Below are 19,857 nucleotides of genomic sequence, written 5' to 3'. Positions count from 1 at the left end.
TGTTGTATTTGGTTATGCTCTCTCCCATAACAAGCCACTTTGCTTCATTTGAGAAGCTAATATTCTGTAGTCATTGTTACTGATATATATATTTGGTCATTCTGTGATAAGGAAGAGGCACAGACAGTAATTATGAGTTGATGCAAGGGGGTAAGTCTCAAAGTTAAGAGTATTATTATTTTTTAATACTATGGCCAATTTTTAGCCAGTCATCCATTTTGGACTATTGCATAAACCACCTGAAGTTGTATTTTTATTATGAAAAATGTTACACTGAATTACCATGTGAATATAGAAATATTCCAGTTCAGTTTTCTTTTAGATTTTTACCTCTTTTTTCCCTACAGCCTTAAAATGCACATATAGATAAGAGCAATAATAATAGCTAGCTCTTATTAGATAAGAGTTGCTGAGTAAGGTGAGGTTGTGCCTTTTAAATGTTTTATTAAGACTACTACTTGGAGGAGGTTTAAGTTTCTTTTTTCTCAGTAACAAATTTCCACAGTAAATAGTGTCTTCATATCCAGAGTCACAAAATGATTATTCTAAAACCAAGTAATTTTTTTTATTAAATGGGTGCTGTGTAAATAAAGGTCATATTGCAGAGTGGCATTTTGCCAGTATATGACAACTCATTGATTGCGATTTTTCAACCATATTATTCTGGGAACACTGTGGTAATCGAAAACTACCCAGAACTAATGTGTAAATAACTGCCTGCTCCCCTTGCTAATCCTGTGTAAGTGCCAAACTAGTATCCATTTTAGGAGAGATGGTAAATCCTTTTGTTTGCATTCCAGGATAGCTTGAGTGTTTTTAAACTGTCACGTTTTATTGCTTCCCTGTGCCCAGAAATGTAATGCATCTTACTGTTTCTTTACAAAAATAATATGAATATAAAATACAAATATTTACATGCAGTATTTTAATAAGACAGAAAGTGTGGAACGGTTGCACTGCACAGAGTGTACTTTTTCCTCTGGAAAATTACAGGACTAGCAAAATATATAATAAATAATACAATTTTCAGCTCATTTGGAGAAAACCTTCTGTGGTGCTATCTGGCCACATTAGGGCCACTGGCACTACCTTTTATTTTTCAGAAGTTCCATTACATTTTGTTTATTGCTTGTATTTTTAAATGTAAATTATCTGTAAAAATAAAGGAAAACAGGTATATCAGGCATGGGAGAAAGGATTGGATCAAAAACTTAAGAAATGTTACTAATATAAATTTGCAAGACAAGGGGACTGGACAACATGGAATAACCAAGATTTCTGATGGAAACACTCAAAATTGAGATTTACAAACCAAATGGGAAATCGTTCAAATGACGGAGAGATTATTTCCACAGTAAATAGAGGCATTATAAAGAAAATTAAAGATGGTGCACAGATAATAGTTGTACAGCTATGTGTGTATATGTGACTAACACACACCTGGTTTTGACATGTATAACAGTCACATTAGCAATAGGTATTTGTTTCTGGCTCTGATATGTATATAAAATCAGAATCAGAAAAGCCATTGTAAATTTTGTAAAAATATTAAGGAATATTAGGAAAATATTTAGCAGCCAGGTCTCAATACATTTTTATTTTGTTTTTTAAGAAAAAAAGTTTCATATTTCCTCTCCCCCACGTTCTGTGCTTTCTTCAAGTCTACTGTTAAATTGCTATTATAGAAAATCTACCTTATATATAGTTTTTACCATGGACTCTGCTTTGAAGTTTGTGAATAAGATGGGCAAAGATCAAAACAGAAGACAGCAAGCCATTGTAAAAATAGAAGCATTAAAGCAATCTGTTATGCTCCTTGTTTACATCTCATCTGACATTAGGCTACTGAGGATTATTACTTGTAACAATTATATTTTGATTAGGATTCAGACATGTACAAAAACAGCAACATAATTTTAAGTTCACTTCTGTATTAAAGCAAAATAACTGCTGAATTAATTTCCAAAACATTATGTAGGTTTCAAATGTTACAAAACACATTCTATACCCTGCATGCAGAATTTCAGTCTGCTGTGTTTGGGTTTGTTTTATAGTAATAATTGTTATGACAGTTAGGAACATGTTAGTCTCCAAAACTTCTAACCTTAAGAGAAGAAAGGGACAGAGAAAACTGTTACTGGCTTTCTGACAATGGCAGGGAGTGTGTTAAACCAGTGTAAAATTCAATTAAACTGTCTAGCCAGGTTTTTGAAGCTGAAATGCAGACCCTTTCAGTTAAGCTTCTTATTTTCCTGTGACCGACACCGGTGGATACTGTGTTATGCCAAAACCAACAGGCTGTAAAGCACCTTGTTTCATGCTCCCAGCTGATCAATATTTTTATTTTCCAGGCTTGCCCAGAAATATGGAGGCAGTATCACCTAACAGTAAGTAGAAACACCTTTTTTATTTTCTTGTACACCCAACCTATTTACTCTTCTGTGAACTGCTGACCATAAAATATAGACAAGCATCTTCTTCAGAAAGATAATAAACATCTGAAGAGTTTTTGAACTGGAGAATGAAATAATACGCTGTCCCTTTTTATCCATTCTCAGAAGTTCTGATTGTGTTACTAGCATAATTTAATGACTGCATCCTATCACTTTCCTCTCCATAACTGCATTTACTGTATACATTACAAAAAAGAAAGTTTAATTTTATATTGGGGTGTAACAGTATTCCTCTCCCATTGTTTCACAGATTTGGTTGTCAAATCCCTGTATATTACAAGACAGTTTCTTTAACTTTGATTTAAAGAACTTTACCTAGAGAATGGAATGTGAATTTTAGAAATAAACTTTAAAATCTTTGTACATGATTCTTACAGAAGAAATCAACTGCCACTTCTTCTTTGGCACCTGGTTAGTTGGTCTATGATTGTAAAAATAACTACTGCACACTACAAATAAATCATTCAGTTTTTAATTTTTTTCTTGTATGCAAAACGCTGGGAAAATTTAAACAAACTGCATTTAACTACATTAAATAATGTGGAATCTGAAAACAAGATTTAACTTGTTTAGAATAACGTCTAATTGATCTACACTAGAAACCTTAAATACAGAATAAATATATATATACACACACACACATTTATGTATAAAAAATTAGGCCTTGCCTATGACTTCTTTTCAACATAAGGAAAATGTGTGTTCAACTGGAATAACTTTATAACCACTGTCATCCTTGTACAATTAAAGGAAGCAGAAAAGTTTGTCCAGTACTTTTTCTTGTGCTGTGGTTTTGAAGTTTTTCTTTCAAATAAGGGAATACTGCTATAGGATGTCCTTTAAAATCTGTTCCTTGTGCCTTTTCAACATGTTGGAACTTTCTCTTTTCTGTTTTAGTACCTAAATTTAACAGTAAAGGATACACTCTGTTGAAAATCTCTCCTGTGCTTAGGGTTTGGTTTTTTTTAAACATTCATTTTGGAAATCTCCATTTCTATATGCATATTTTCTTTGCTCTTAAATTACCAGATTAAAGAAGATGTAATAAGAATAGGTTTAGTTGCATTTATTTATATTGTTTGCTTTACTTATTAAAAGATGCTCAAAAGAAAAGATTCGATCCTTTATAATCCTTTATGCTCCAGAAAAGGAAATGTTAAAATGGTTTGTTAGATCCCTTATGGAACTTGAAATCAAAGAATCACATAGATGTATTTATGCAATAATGTGATGATGAATTAGGTTTCGGCTAATATGTCAAAATATATTTTGTTGTTTGGCCTGTTTTGAACATTGAACAATTACTCAGAGAAGTACACTACAAAAATTCTTACTTTTTAAAAGGCTAAAAACAGATTCTCCCTGGCAATCATTGACAAGCAATCTGAGCTGTTTCACCATGAAGAATTGTAGCCATCTAATTTTCAGGGAAAGTATTTTGACTCTATACCTTCAATGGTGTGAAATTAACAATATCCACCAACAGAAGATCTACTTCAAAATTTTTGGAGCTATGCATGGAAATGTCATATTGGAAAAATTAATTAATTTGGAAAAAATAGTGCTTTGGGTTATTCTGTGCTTGTGAGAGAATATTTTGAAATGTGATCAAATATACATGCATATAAATATTTCCTATTTTATTACTAAATATGTAGTCCCTACTTTGTTTCTTATAAATGCCTTTGCTATTTAGTACTATAAATTATCCAGGTTTTTAAGTTATGATGATATTTTGTATTTACATAGCATCTTTTATGAGAAGATCAATTTTGACAACTACATTAATTGAAGCATAATCAGATTATACTTTTTTTAAAACTTCAGTTGACAACAGACATCGTAGACGTTTAAAATAGAGGCTGTAGTTCAAGAGAATCTATATTATTTAAACTACTTAAACATGTCAGGGTCAACTTTTGTTTTTCACTTAAGAATTCTCTCTAGATCTAAACTGCAAGAGAAGCAAATAATATCCACAGATGATGCTGAAACTGTCATGTTAGAATAGACTTCTTGTCTATTTCTTTTACATAAGTATGACTAAAAGGTAGAAGTTGTTTGCTCTTATATAGGCATTCTGCTGTTTAACTGCAGTCATCAATTTACAATTCCATCATACTTTACTGTAAATACAGACTTCTAAACAAATAATGCAAGAGAAGAAAAATACTTGCATTTATTATTTTTGGAGAATATGCACATCGTTGCAGGTATATGTACTAATGTTAGATTCAGGTTTTTTCACACTTGAGCAATATATATAGCAAATTAACAACTGAGTTCAAACTGAATTTGGGAAAATTGTAAACTGATAATGTGCATAACATATATAGACATCAACCCAAGCAGAGCAACGATTGTATTTTATACAAATATGTGTCATGTTTATGAACCTTTAAAACCACTTCTATCATACCGCCTTGCCAAAGGTCCATATAAAAATTGTATTTAAATGCACATACATTCTTAAAATGTTCTTAATTAATCACTCTGAAAGCTTGTTAAAAACAACAGAACCCAATTCTTGTCTCTTTGTGACGCTTTTGATGATTTTATTCATGATATGTCTCTTTTCTAAGAGGTGGACTGCCATCTATTGACTCATAGTAGCCCTTGCACTTCAGTGTAACTTCAGGGGGAACAATGAGTACATAACAATTCCATTGCTACTGTTATAGTTGGTGTTAGGTTTTAGTTCAAACTATTATGGTTGGAAATTTTGACACACCAAAAAACTTTGTAATATTGTCAGAAATGTCTTGCTGGCAGCTTCTTTTTGTTAGAATTTCAAAAATGTTAAGAGGCAGTTGAAATGGTGAAAAGAATTATGAGCAGAATATTTTAGTTTGTTCCGTGTCAGAAAAAAACAGACAATTAACTCATATTAATGATGCTTAAATTTAAAGGCTCTGTGATAATCAAAGGTTTATAACTGGAGAGGGTTTGGTTCTTGAAATTTCTTTCAACTATAACTAGAATTACTATTTAATGACCAGTTTTGATGATGATTTAAAACGTGATTAAATAATTTTCATTGTGCCTATTCTATGTGTTTCTCCTTTTTTCAGACAAAATAAAATAAAGTCAACATATTTTATGGGTTTTTTCCTCTGGTTGTTTCCTGCATGCAATAAATGATAGGCAGATACACAGTTCTCCATTTAGCAAACTTGTTATTATGAACTCATAGCAGTAGGGTAATAATACGAGAAGTTGATTTTCAAAATCCAGTAAAAATAATTTTAAAATATTTTGGCCAGATATAAATAATGTTAGAATATGAAGAATCACAGTCCTACAAGAAAATAATTTTTAAGAGCCCTTGAAACAAGTTGAGTACTATAGTGCATTGTCCCTGAGCCTTAGGGAACCTGCCTATAGCTCTGGCTGAAGAAATAGTATTGTCGTTTATGATTTTATTATGGTAGTAGCCAACGACACCAATTGGGATTGGTGGCCTGGTTGTACAAGATGAGCTGCAAATACTCAGAAAGATGCAGTCTCTGATCCGAAGACCATACCATCACTATAATCTCTTTCATATCATAGATATAGTAAAGAACACTTTCAGTCATAGCAAGTCACTTTAAGAATAGCCTCTTTCTAAATTCTGTCTTTCTGTTATTTTTCATTTCTGTTTATAAACTACTCACTACCCAAACTAGAATTGTATTTGGGTTTGTAGAATATTTTACTGTGGACAGATTCAGGCCTAGGAAAAATCCTTCCCACTTCAGTTGCAAAAATAGTCCATACTGAAGTCAGTGGAACAAACAGGATTTATCTTCTAACTTACATTTTTGGATAATTTTGTTCAGCTTTGCCGTTTGACCTAAAAATGCTCTGTATATTTAATCTAATCACCTTTCTTTTTTCCCTGTGGCAGTTCCCCTTTTAGGTAACTTTGCACTTCTTGGAGACTCACGCACCTACAAATACACCAAACTGATTTGTACTCAATCTTGACTGTTTATACTGTATCCTTAGATTATGAAGTGCTTGGGACCGAGACCAGGCCTTCTGGAGAGTCTGGAAAATTCCTTGAACATAGTGAGCACTACCTTAAACAAAGAATAATAGCAGATAGCCCTGTTATTATACAGCAGAATTACCCTCTTCAGAAGACAGCTACTGCTGTGGAGTATTTCTGGAAAAAAAATACCAGCACACTTTATATGTAACTACATGCGTGTGGCTTTGGGCTGAATCCAGTTTACCTTCACTGTGGCAGAGAAAGGCAATCCAGTGGCTGGCAGTAGAAGCTAAACAAATTCAGACTGGAAATAATGCAAACGTTTTTAATGTCGAGAGTAATTAACCACTGGAACAATTTACCAAGGGTCATGGTGGGTCTCCATCACTGACCATTTTAAAATCAAGATTGGATTTAAAAAAAAAAAATCTTCTCCAGGAATTATTTTGGAGAAGTTCTCTGATCTGTGCTATATAGGTCAGCTTAGATGATCACAATGGTCCCTTTTGGCCTTGGAATCTGTAAATCTATGAATAGCTTAGTGCCGTGGCTCTCAACCTTTCCAGACTACTGTACCCCTGTCAGGAGTCGGGGTTCGCAAGACAAATCAAAGTTTCACCTCACTGAAAAATTACTTGCTTACGAAATCAGACATAAATATACAAAAGTGCCACAACATGCTATTACTGAAAAATTGCTGACTTACTCATTTTGACCATATATTTATAAAATAAATCAACTGTAAATAAATATTGTACTTACATTTCAGTGTATAATATATAGAGCAGGATAAACACGTCACTGTCTGTATGAAATTTTAGTTTGTACTGCCTTTGCTAGTGCTTTATATGTAGCCTGTGGTAAAACTAGGCAAATATCTAGATGAGTTGATGTATCCCCTGGAAGACCTCTGCGTACCCTTGCTTGAGAACCCTTGGCTTAGGGGGTCTACTAAAGTAAGTAAAATGAGTGGGATTTGGCTGTGTGTGTGTGGGGCGGGGGAGGTATAGTGTGTGTGTGCGCGCGCGTGCGTGCGTATTTTTTAAATGAGCATTTACCTTTCAGTCAAATAAGGGATAACTATGAAGAATGTAGGACAGCTTATTTTTAAAAAACAACCCGCAATATTTTCATTTTATTCTAACTATGTACATTATACTTTATCATAGCATATTGTAATCTAATGCATTCATACACTGAAGCATATAGCAACCACAATCCAAGAATAAAATCTACATACAATAGAGACATATAATTTAATCTTTCATATATCAATATGGCCTTCTTCAAGAAATACACGTAGAAAGACTAAGGAAAGGTAAATCCCGGAAGACGGACAAAATATAGTTTGTTTCTTGTTTTCTAATGTATTTTCCAGATGTGTAGATATACTTTAAAAAAAAATTCCTGCTGTTTTTAGGAGGGTTCTCTCCATAAGGATAGCTCATCCTTGATAATCCCTCCCTTCCTCTTCCAGTGTTCAGCCAGTAAATGTCCCCTCCCCCATCTCCTGTCTCTGCTAGTTTCATTTGTATTACAACCCCAGTCCAAGATGGCCACCAACAGAGTTTTACAGACATCAGAATTTTTAACCAGCGGAGGCTACCGTTTAACACATTTTTGACAATTTGTTAATCTTACTTTTAATCCATTTACATAAAAAAAGGTAAACCAGAAATTTGCTGTTTTGGTCTGTGTGCGTAAAAGACATGAAGGGACAATACATCTTTTGTGTTTAAATTTTGCGCTCTGATTTCTTTGTGTGCCATTATTACAATTCTACATGGCCTGCCACCTTTTTTCTGAAATAAAAATGTAAGCAGTCTAGCCTCAAATCAATTTAAATCCTTAAAAATGTGACTTTCAGAAAGCATTTTTAAAATACAGCGTTTGTGAAAAAATATCTAAGCTGGAGAGTTGGAAAATTTGGAAACTAGAGAAGGCTTTGTAGATTTTTGCAGATGAAAGACGGAAAAAAGTATTTCGGTGGAGAGAGTAAGTCTTGCTACTCTCCAGTCTTGCTGCTCTCGGACTCATGGATGGGATTAGTTGAGGCTCTTGGAACATGACTACAGTATTAACCCCTCTCGTTACTTGACCTAAGATTTCTAGAGCAGTAACTTTGTAAAGATTGTGTAAATTATATTACATTTCACCAACTGATCAGTGTTGGTTTTTTTTAAAGAAAATACTGTAAAAATATGACTTTTGTTGGACATAGGCTGTATATTTTTCACATACGTTGGGGAGACAGCATCCCATCACAAGTTATATGTCAAAACTCACATAGCCATTTTACTGGATGTTTTACAGTGACGATAACCCAAAATTGCAAGGCATTTGAATTTGAAATAAGGATGACTTTGTGATGTTCTGTGCAATGGAAAAACCAGAGCATCTACACTTAGGTAAAAGTGGTTTATGATGTTTGGATTGCATCAAGTTCTCACATGGCTTGAAAATTTATGCTGCAGCATGCTTAGTTTAGGAGAATGATGTTCCAACCCTTTTAATAATAACTGGTAGAGTTATTTTTTTTAATTATCAAATGTTTATGAAAATTTCATCCCTCATGTGTGTGGCCTTTGACAGACGTTTCCATGAAGGTATTATGCTTCATAAGTGTTCCATTATTTAAAAAAAAAAAATCAATCAGGAGTGGTTTGGTTTGACAGATTTATTAGTTAAAATAGAAACTTTTTTCATTTAGTTTTTGTTTTGCAGTATATAGTATTGTTTTCCTATTGATGGCTATTTCTTCCTTACTTGTGACTTCTTTGCAAGGTTAATTCAGAGTACTTTTACTGCTGTCACCATAGGGAACTCTTAGGGCTGGTCCTATTTCCAAATAGCCAAAGTATACAAAAGGCTGCCCTGATAGCTTTGAGATATAAATTAGCAGTTAGATCATTCTACACATAGTAACTTTAACTGTATAATGAGTCCAAAATATATACTACAGGTATGAGTGAGATTGATTGTTAAAATGATTGTTTTCCAGTTTTTACTTTAAACTGCCTTTAAAGTAGTATAGGTAAAATGAACGATCTTCATAAATAATAAAAAAGATCATGTTAAACTTTTGAATGTCTACAAACATGTACTCTATGCATACTTACCTTCTCAGGAAAATACAATTTTAGAACTAGATGCAGCTAACCGCTTATAAGGGGAAATCATTGAAGTACGCAATAATCAGGTTTTGGTTTTTACTAATAAAGACAGAGTAGAAAATTCCAATTGCAGATATTTTTAAGTGTCGCCCATGTTACTATGTTTGTTTGAGGCTTTGCTACTGATGCTGTTCTTAATGTCTTTCTATACCTAGGGCTGGATCTTCAGCTCATGTAAATTGTCCTAGCTGTTCAGTGGAGCACTGTCAGATTTCAGCAGCTGAGGATCTGGCCCTTAGCCGTATGCTATGTCCACCACTAAAGCACTCTGAGAATTCTGTGCTGTTGTTAGAGCCTGTGAAAGTTAGCCTTGTTGGAATATGAATCTGCAAGTGGCACAACAATGAACTGTCATTTATTTGAACCATTTAATCATAATAGTTATTTTCTGAATATTTTCTATAATATTTTATGCTGAAACTAGGTGATTGTACGTATTAGGGCAGGGGAGTGATGTGGTACAGCTTAAGCCTTGATTATAAGTTGTGGTTTGATGTGCCGTTGGAAACAGTCTTACACCGGGAAGAGATGGATGGACTGATCTCATCAGACTGTTTTCATTTCCAACTTCTGCGCACCTATGTACAGTCGCCCCTTGAACTATTTCCATTTGTTAAGATCCATCCTTCAGTACATCTGTGACTTCCATGGGTCTTCTGAATGCATAATAAAGATATTTAAGGAACTCTGTACTTTCTGCGGGGTGGGAGACTAGGACCCTGGCTTTATGGGCGGTGAAATTAATGTATTTTTATTTCAATTAACAATAACACCTTTTTATTCTGAAGGCTGTTGTACAACGCATGTAACTGTCAGTGATCCCAATGGCAGGGCATTCATACAACTGGGAAAGGATGACAATTACCCCAAATATTTACTAAGAACTGGAGTATGAATCTCTGTGTTCTTAATGTCTAAACTGCCCTGTATTAATCTCTCTTCATCACACATTATTTTTGTGATGCACTGGAATGATTGGATAAATAGTTACTTAAGTAGAAAAAAGAATGATTAATGTTTAGATCTTATCAAAAGGCCTTCTCCCTCATATAATCACCACCAGCTTCATTTAGCTAAAAGGATTCACATGTGCTATCATTTCTGTAATGTTTATGGTGCTGGCGACTACTTTGACTTGTTTTGTTTTTTTAAAAAATAAAAAAGATACATATAAGCATTCATTTCGCTAATTTCTATGCTGACAAGTATTAACAATTTGAACAGTAAAATAAATAGGTGGAAGATTAGCGTCAGATTTGCTGCATTTTGTGTTTACAGCCTTTAGTCTGAGAGAGTATGTAATAATTCTGTGCAGTTCACCTACAGTAGAGTATAGTACATTTTCATGCTTTTTACTGTAAATTATTGCTGTTCATTGAATCTTGACATACAAGCTGTGAGTGCAGGAACAAAGTTTACTGCATTTTGTTAAAATATGTGAGGTTGTGTCTAAGGTTGCTGTATGAAAAAACAAAAAATTATGTTGTGGTTTAACATCTTTATATAAAATCTAGATATAAATATTTTTAATTTAAAATATTTGCATTTTGCTGTTTTAAGTGGATAAATGCCTTTGAATATTGCAAAATTTAAAAAACAGTTTAAATATGTAAACTGCTAACTCAGACATGGACATCATGTTCTGATTCATAAGAATTTTGAGTCATAATAATAATGGCTCCGTTGCTTGTCAGTTGTCCACTGAGTAATGGTCTGTAACTGGTATGCTTTAGTATCATTTAAAATTACTGCACTATGTCATATAAATAATCTGTATGTTAAAAAGTCTGTGAATATTCACTTACCTGGGAGGAGAGAATATGGTGTGTTACACCAATTAATGTGTGTATATAACTCTTTTAGTAGACATGTGTAGAACATTATTGCTGTTTAGGAGCTGAGAGTTTATCTTGTCAGTGAACTCAAACACATTAGATCATAACTTTTTAAGTTATGCTGGCTCATGTTAATCATCTACAGATTGATTCCCTAAAAATATTCATTGACTTATTTCCGAGCGGTCTGTCATGTCAATAATAACAGCAACACATCTAGGTATGGCCTGTTATGTCAATGAAGAAGTTACTATCTCTGACAGATTTACCTTGGTTTTGTTTTAATTAAAAAGTGATTAAAATATAACCCCAAACTCCATATATTAAGTGTCAAAGAGCTTAGTTCCAGGCTGACTGAGCACCATTTTATTACAGTATTAGCGAAGTCTCAGAACAGTGGGTGATCTGATTGATCACGTGTTAAAATAAATATGTATGACAAAGTAAGAAGTCTCTTGGCTCTGAATTTTTTGGCTTCTGTGGATTGAAGTTAGACCTTCAACTTTTAACTTATTTTAGTATGTTAATTTTGTTTGTAATGTATAGTAAATTTATTCCAAAAAGCCATGACTATAACTCTCAAATGTGCATAGATATACAATATATTTTCCTTTGCTTGGGCAGTGCTTCAAGTTTAAACAGCCCATGACATTACTGCCATTGGCGGTTTGTTTCCGCCACCACCAGACAAACGTCTTTTTAATTACTCGTTTGATTTTGCAGTTCGGTGTATATCTACTTGAATGGGATATTCTCCATTAGTGCCTTATCTGTGCATCTGCAGTAGATTCTAATTGCTTTGTTATATAACTGTACCTACGATAAGTTCTCATACTGTAGTTATTTAGCTGACAGTGCTGACTACACATGGTGTCTTGCTTTGTTTTTGCTCTTGACAGTGCTGTTCATTCTATTAGTAAATTGTTGCCCTGGCATTTTAAATAACCAGCGATAAAGCATAGGATTTCTCAGAAACAGCAGCTTGCCATAATGGCTCTAAAATGTTAGGGTTTATATTATTTTCTGTCTGTAAAGAGATTGAATTTAAATTATTGTATTTATTTAGATATACTGGATTTGACAGTGGTATACGGTTTCGGTTTGACTTTTTGATGGGCAGCCCAGAGAACCTGGTTAAACGAGATCCCACTGATGCTGCTTTTCTGAGGTGGTACAGGGGTTTTAGAGAGGGGGGCAGAGGGCATAGAAGTTTTCAGAAGGATGATTTGGGGACATGATTACTGTCAGTAAGGTATTGATTTAATTGGTGTCAGAGGAAATTAAAGTATTTTCTGCTTTGTTCTAAGAAACTTCAGACTAGCTAGTCAAAGTGCCCCAAATCATGTTGCAAAGTAAAATCTAGCAACAGGTATTAAGACTTCTTCGATAGAAATGGGTATATGGGAAAGACATTTAAACACCATATGAAGTTTCAAAGAAGTTAATTTACAGATTGGTTTGAATTTGTTTGATCCGTGATCATCTTCGCTACATGTATCAAATATTTCCTTAAAGGCAGTTTATAGTTACCAGGAGCTCATTGCATAGGCAAATGAAAATAAGTACAAAGTTTCTGTCTGGGATATATGTGGTATCTTTAAAGGGGGGATGCCTAAGGTACGTAGCTATCAAATTGTAGATGCTGCTTCCTGCCAAATGAATGTTAACTTGGATAGTTAGTAATCATATTGGTCATGTGCCAGTGCCAAAGTTATAAGGAAATGACCTTGTCTTTTTAATAGTCTGATTATTTAAATGCACTGTATGCCTTCACACATCAATACAAGCAAAGGCAATACAGATTGACAGCTAGTTTGTATATCATTAACATAGGAATTTTTAGTTATAATTTGTTCCTCCTGAGATAACACTCCAAAAGCACAGCTAGAAGGGACTGAAACACATTCTCTCAGAATCAGTTGTGTTCAAGTACTACTATAATACGCCTGGTTTTCATATTCTGCCGTATTTTAAAGAAATAATTCCTTTTCTGAAAAAAGCGTTACTTGTGGTTAAGGGTGTTCCAGTAGACCAGATATAGTTTAGAGGGGGGGGCGGGGGAGGAAGCTGTAAATCATTTAGAATGACAGTAAAAATTAAAATCTTGGGGTTTGTTTAGCTCCTCAGTGTATTAGCTAATAAATATAACCAAGCTTCAGTTCTGTTCAACTCCTAATTTTACAAGCACTGGAAATGTTTGTGTTCAGATTAATGTATAAATGCTTGTGTAAACATGCATATTCTTAATAGTGTGAGTGCATATTATGTATGTGTCTATATAGTGTGTGTGCGCATGCATATGTAAATACATTTGATAGCTACGCTAATAAACATTCAAATAAAATATACAGGGATCCATATATGTCTCCTCCCCCTCCTTCAACTCACTCTTTCCTCCCTCCACCCCCACCCCACATCAAAGCTTGTGGTCCTTTTCCATCCTTGTACTAAAAGGTTTCTTTGTAAGCCAGGCCATTTGTCCGTCATTGTTTGGGGTCCAAACAGTAGTAAAATACCCTGTCACCGATCCAGAGTGCTGTGAATGGCAGCTTCTCTCCGGACAATTGGCGGAGGTGCCTAGAAATATTCCTGAGAGGATTATTTAACCTTTCAATTTAGGGGGCACAAAGCCTGGCTGATTAATGAACTTTCTGATGGGTGCTGATAAGCGGATCTATTTCTTTATTTCCTCTAAGAGTGATTCCTTCTCCTGCCCCATATTACTATAATCTTAAACAGAAAATGTGGCAAATAGATTAAAAAACAGCACTAAAGAGTTTATCTGGCTGGCAAACTGAAGAAGCTAAATTAAAATTGGTAATGAAAGCAGTGGCTGAGCCCTGTATATGGTTTTTAAATGCACTGTGTATTTTGAAGAGACTTATTCTCCAGCTTGCCTGGTAATGACTGCTTTTGGTGCACAGTCCGGGGCTGGCTTCTGTTATCCCCTCCCCTCCCCCCCCCCCCCCCCCCCCCAAAAAAATGAGTTGTGTTATCTGGGTGACTGCAGACACATATGCATCCCCCTTTCTCACTGCATGGGCAGACAAGGTCGATAGCATTACAAGGTATTTGTGGCAGTGCTTGTTTCAGTTTTCAGAGCTGCCAGTTTCCAGCCAGATTTGAATTACAAAAGAAGAAGCTGGCATGAAAATTGAAAGGGTTTATCGGCTAGTCTGAAGCCTCATAGCACATTGCTTATTTATGCAGTCCATTTGCACCAAGAAATATAAAAAGGAAATACATTTTAAAAATAAGGTCATAAAGACCCAGATGTGTTTAAGATGGCAAATAAAATATAGATCCCTATAATATCTTCCAGGAAACGATTTCACTTAATGTTGCACATTACTTCAGAGGAGCATTTATGTTACTGTCATAAATTTGTGCATTTGTGTCACTGTATAGGTAGTCTCTGGGGATTAAGAAGGAAGCCTTTGCTAACTTACTTTAAAATTAAAATAGAGGAAAGATAGGTCTGTAGATTGAGAGCTACATAGGAAATAGTTGAAATGTAATGCACCACCCTATTTAAATACCGTTTTGTATTCCATGTAAAATTAGGCATGGACCAGTGAATAAATGCCACCACCTTTGGAGAAAATTGGGATGCTTTTTAAGTCAGGAAGATTTTGGAGCATTCAGGGGGTGAATTGCTGTTATCCATACTGTCTTGCATATATTCATTGTTCTGAACTTACTGAAGATTTTTTTTGTCCATTTTACAGAAGCGACATCCTAAATTAATATTTTAGTGCTTTTCCCTATTCGTAAGAGTATCAAAAGATTACATTCATTTCTTTCATATGTATAATTGTCTAGTTTTTGTCTCTTGGTTTCATTTTTTCACACAGTGAATTGTAGCTGCCGTTTGCATCTATTTAAAATGCATTATATAAATGTCTACTTCTGGAGAAGACTATCCTGTGTTACCCCTTGTATTGTGGATTGAACAAGTTATATTTCTCCTTGTGGTTATTTGCAAGTGTTTGCTTTTCCAGACTATCCAATTAAAAAAAAAATCTAGTCATTGATTTGTTTGTTACTAGGTATCATTTACAGAAAATGTAACTGCATAATTCACTCTGCTTTAGTAACACTTATTTCATTGTTTCTGCTATGTAGCCTATTTTTCTGAGGTTTATAAACACACCTAAATATACTCATTTACAAAGTTATACCTTGTGAATAAGAGGTCACAAGCCAGGTGCAATTTAAAACAAAAAATGGTTGGTGGATTTGAACAACGAATTTTTGGATGTGTACAGTTTTAAAGTGGCTAAAATGGAAGAAATAAATTTGACAAGGAATTGGTCCACTAAAATAGTCTAATTGCTTTGGTGGTTGTGAGATTTTTAAGCCAAAATATTTAAGTTATGTACTTCACCTGCATACTAAACATGCTCTGTACATTTTTTTTTCATGAGTTTTCATAAGGATTTTTACTACGTAGCATGTGTGACTTAATGATGCAATCGCGCGATAGACTAGGAATACTCTAAAGACGACGTTCCGGTCTGTTGTGTACATAATACACGTTTCAAAAATCTGCCTAATTAAGGAATTACCCAGTGGAGTGGAAGTCTGTTGGGTACATGACATGGTTTAAAAAAAAATCTTAGTATAATTACGACATTACATGTTAGCTGTTACTGGCAGTTTTGAATGCAGGGGAATGAGCTATAGTTGCTATTGCTTCTACTAAAGTATAAATAGATTATGATCTGTTTTTAAAGAGAAATGAAATATGCTTTTGCAGTAATGCAGTTGTTGTGTCACTTCCCTTGCCGCGTTTCGCCCAATTGTAGTGACATCTGTAGTATGTCATGATACAGTCAGACCCTCGTGCCTTGGTCTCAGAAAGCAGACGTAGCAGCACTGATGTGAGTGAGTTTCACTCTCAGTTTCACATTTCCTTACTTGTCTTTTTGAGTAGCACATTTAGGGCCTACAGCTGCAATCCTCATTCAGAACACACCCATTGACTTCGATGGGAGGTTTGCCTGAGTAAGGACTGCAGGATCATCCGTGTTGCCTAGATGAAGGTTTTTTTCTCATTAATTAGCAGTTTAATTGTTGAGCACTAGAGAGAGAAAATACTATCTCAGTAGAATGAAGTAAGAAATAGCAGCAGAAAATGGAATCTACCAGTGAGATGGAAACATAACAATTGCCATACCGGATCATCCCATCTAGTCCCAATATTTTTTGACCAGCAGAGGCCAGAGCCAGATGCTTTAGTGGTGGTACAAGAAATCTTGCAGTGGGCAGTTATATAGGATAAGCTATATAGATAGTTTCCAGAGAGTTTGTGTGTTGGGTGCTAAAGTGGACTCTACCTACAATGTTGTTTGGTGTACTCAGGAAAATAGGCTTTAGCCTTAAAACAGAGGCAGAATGGTGGCTGTTAAAAACTGATCTGTGTAAGAAGACAGTGACCTTGGTTTCAGCTAAAGTTATTAATAGGCAATTGAAACTTTTCACATTTTACTCAACTGTCAAAATCATTCCATTAGGTATTTGTGGATCATAGTAGACTTGGTTCTTTGAATGGGGTTCTCTCTGATAATCAAGTGGGAATCCGATATCTTAAATTATGTTTTCATGCAGTTTATTAGAGAATAATGTGGCTTGGAAGGACTTTGTAAGTGTCAGGTCTAAACTTTATTTAATCATTGCAGTTCTATGCATTATTCAAGTTGGATATATGTGTGTGTATAAATTTGAGTTATGGAGTATGCAGTTAAGCACTGTATTTTCCTTTAAAAGTGACATTATGTGCTTGACTGTGAAATGAATAAACTTGTCAAAAATCCAATGTTTAATTCACATAGCATATTCTAGTGTAGTTTGGTTTCTGTGTGTGTAATCACACACATGCATTAATATAAAACTGAGACTGGAAGATTCTCTTTAATTAGTGAGATTTAGTCAGATTGCATATCCTGGGTAGTAATGAGCTTCATATAAGCAAACCCTCATTGGATCAAAGTCAGTTTAGATAAGGGCAGCTCAAGGTCACAGAGGGAGCTGCCCAACAGGCCAATTTGCATAAAAAATTACTGTCAGAAATAGGCCACTGAGGCAGCCCTGGCATTTTGATCTCTTGGCCTTTGTCATGGAGATTCCTGGTTGAGAAGAGAGGAAGGCCAGTGTCCCAGATAATGATTAACTGTTTTAATGGCATTCATTCATTCATTCCGTACTAACTACTCATGCAGAAAAAAGGGTTATGTAAAATGACATTAGAAGAAAAATCATTTGTAATCGTTGCATCGGGCTGCACTTTGAGGAGACATTAGGAGTAAATCCGTGGCGTGGTAGGCTTATGGTTTATCTTCTGATATTTACTGAGTTTACTGGTGCATGAAAAGCTTTCAGCAAGAATAGCAGATGGGATGGACCTTTCATAGGTAATACTATCTACCAGGTTATTACTTCTATATATTGATAGTGAAGTAATCTCCTAGATATCACCCTACAAATATAGATTATTTAAATGTTTGTAACAAAAAAATAACATAGAGGAGCTACTTTCATGAATGCTTTATTTTGTACCCATTGGATTGGAGTCCTTAGATGCTCTTTAAAACCTTAAATAATAAGAAAATAGAGGGCTTAAAAACATACAGGTTCCCCTTGTGTTTGGCTTTTGGAAAGCCGTAGAGATGTGTATAGTTGTAATCTGAACTGTAAGTATTCGGTTTAATTTGTCTCCTTAAATCTGACCTTTTCTGTTTACTAAACACAAGGGAATGTTGTATGGAGCTTTTTTCGTGTCACATGAGCATACATTCCTAATGCAGTGAATACTCTCAAGGATTCTTGTTAGACCTTGTACAGTATAATAAGAAAAGCTTAACAGCCCTCTCTTTCCACCGCTGAGTTCTGATGTATAATTGTTTTCTAGTGAGTAAGACCTATTCAGAGTGCCATCCTCTTTTCTTAGTAGCATGGTGTACTATAGTTGGTTAAAAGATAGCATGCAGATAACATTTATCATAGTAATTAAAGTTTTCAGCTCAAAGTGTTGTTCAGATTAACAGCCAGACGTTTATCAGTTAGATCAGCAGAACATGAACTTCTGAGGAGAGCTGTCAGAGGCTGTAACTGCTAAGAACTTCAAGTGCTAGTGTTGACCCATCTTTACATAGAAGAAAAGACACAAACTACAGAAGTACACACATAATTTATGAGCTGGGAGGATTACTTTTATCTTGAACTGTAAGATTTAACTACTGGATTAGAGTGAAGGAGTCTATAAGTACTTTTTATTTATTCATTTAGTCATATAAATTACTAGCATTATCACTGGCAGACATGCTAAATTCTATGCTAGCAGTATCATTCTGATCCTTAATTCTGGTGTTTATTTACTAAATCATATCTCAAGAAAGAAGAAACCTTGATTTTTCTTTTTCAAAAGAAAGTTATGTTGTTTTAAGCTTCCTGTAAATTTTAATAGAGATTTTAAATACATACAACAACAGTAGTCTAAATTGTTTTATTGGCTAAATCCGTGTAACACCATTTGACAGTTCAAGGTGTAAAACCCCACTAACACTGTAACAGATGCTTTGAGATTAACATATATGTGTCTCTGATGTGTCACAGTTGCAATTTCACATTCCAAATACATCACAAATTATAAGAGTAAGACCATTTAATTAAATTTCTCTAATTGAAATATAACCCTTTTAAGGCTTACCAGTAATAGAAATATAGAGTCATTTGGTAATACAATGCAGTTGATCTTCCCTTGACAGATACACTCCACAGATATTCTAGATGAAGAGTTCTCTCTAGTAGACAAGTGGTGACTGCAGTAACCAGAGATAGTGACCTGTTGCAGTTTCTTGGTCGCATCACAATGTGAGCGTCAATTGACATAAGCCTTGTAAATGGATTTCATACACATAAAATTCTGTATGACGGTGGAGGGAGAAGGATCCAGGTTATTTAATGTATTTCTGCTTCTAAGGAACTCTGTATTAGAACCCATGGAACTTTATTTCCCATGAGTGGCAGGATATGGGATCCAAAAACTGGAGCTGGCCAAACCTACTAGGGTTGAAGGCTTTGCACACCACCTGTTCAAAAACAGTTCGAATTTATGAATGTTTTTTTTCCCTGTAAATTAAATCTGGGGAGGGTTTTTTAGCCTGTTCTATGTAGTAGACAGAATATCTAAAAAGCTGGGCTGGCACAAGTGCATGGCCTGAACACATTATTGCTAGCTCTATATCTTATCTACAGAGAGCGACAGACTATATATTTGTTGTTTTATGTAAGATTTTCTCTTTTTGTCTTTGTGCTCCTTTTGTCACAAACACTGGTTTTCATTCTCTCTGATGTGTGCTCCATGTTTATACTGTTTTTCATTGGACATATCCCTTCTCTGATTCTTTATTCACAGTGTG

The 19,857-nt window shown here is 34.7% G+C and overlaps 1 protein-coding gene across 3 annotated transcripts in view; it reads left to right on the top strand.

The window, feature by feature from the left end:
* Nucleotides 1-19,857, top strand: part of ZCCHC7 (zinc finger CCHC-type containing 7) — a 158,955-nt gene that overhangs the window by 124,084 nt on the left and 15,014 nt on the right. For all 3 annotated transcript variants that reach the window (XM_050943112.1, XM_050943111.1, XM_050943110.1), the window contains one exon: nt 2,352-2,387. In XM_050943112.1, the coding sequence (XP_050799069.1) occupies nt 2,352-2,387 (36 nt within the window). The remainder of the gene's footprint in view (nt 1-2,351; nt 2,388-19,857) is intronic.

Source organism: Gopherus flavomarginatus, chromosome 3 (genome assembly GCF_025201925.1).
Source record: "Gopherus flavomarginatus isolate rGopFla2 chromosome 3, rGopFla2.mat.asm, whole genome shotgun sequence".
Classification (NCBI taxonomy): Eukaryota; Metazoa; Chordata; order Testudines; family Testudinidae; genus Gopherus; species Gopherus flavomarginatus.
Note: the sequence above shows the minus strand (reverse complement) of the source record. Positions and strands in the feature narration are given on the sequence as shown.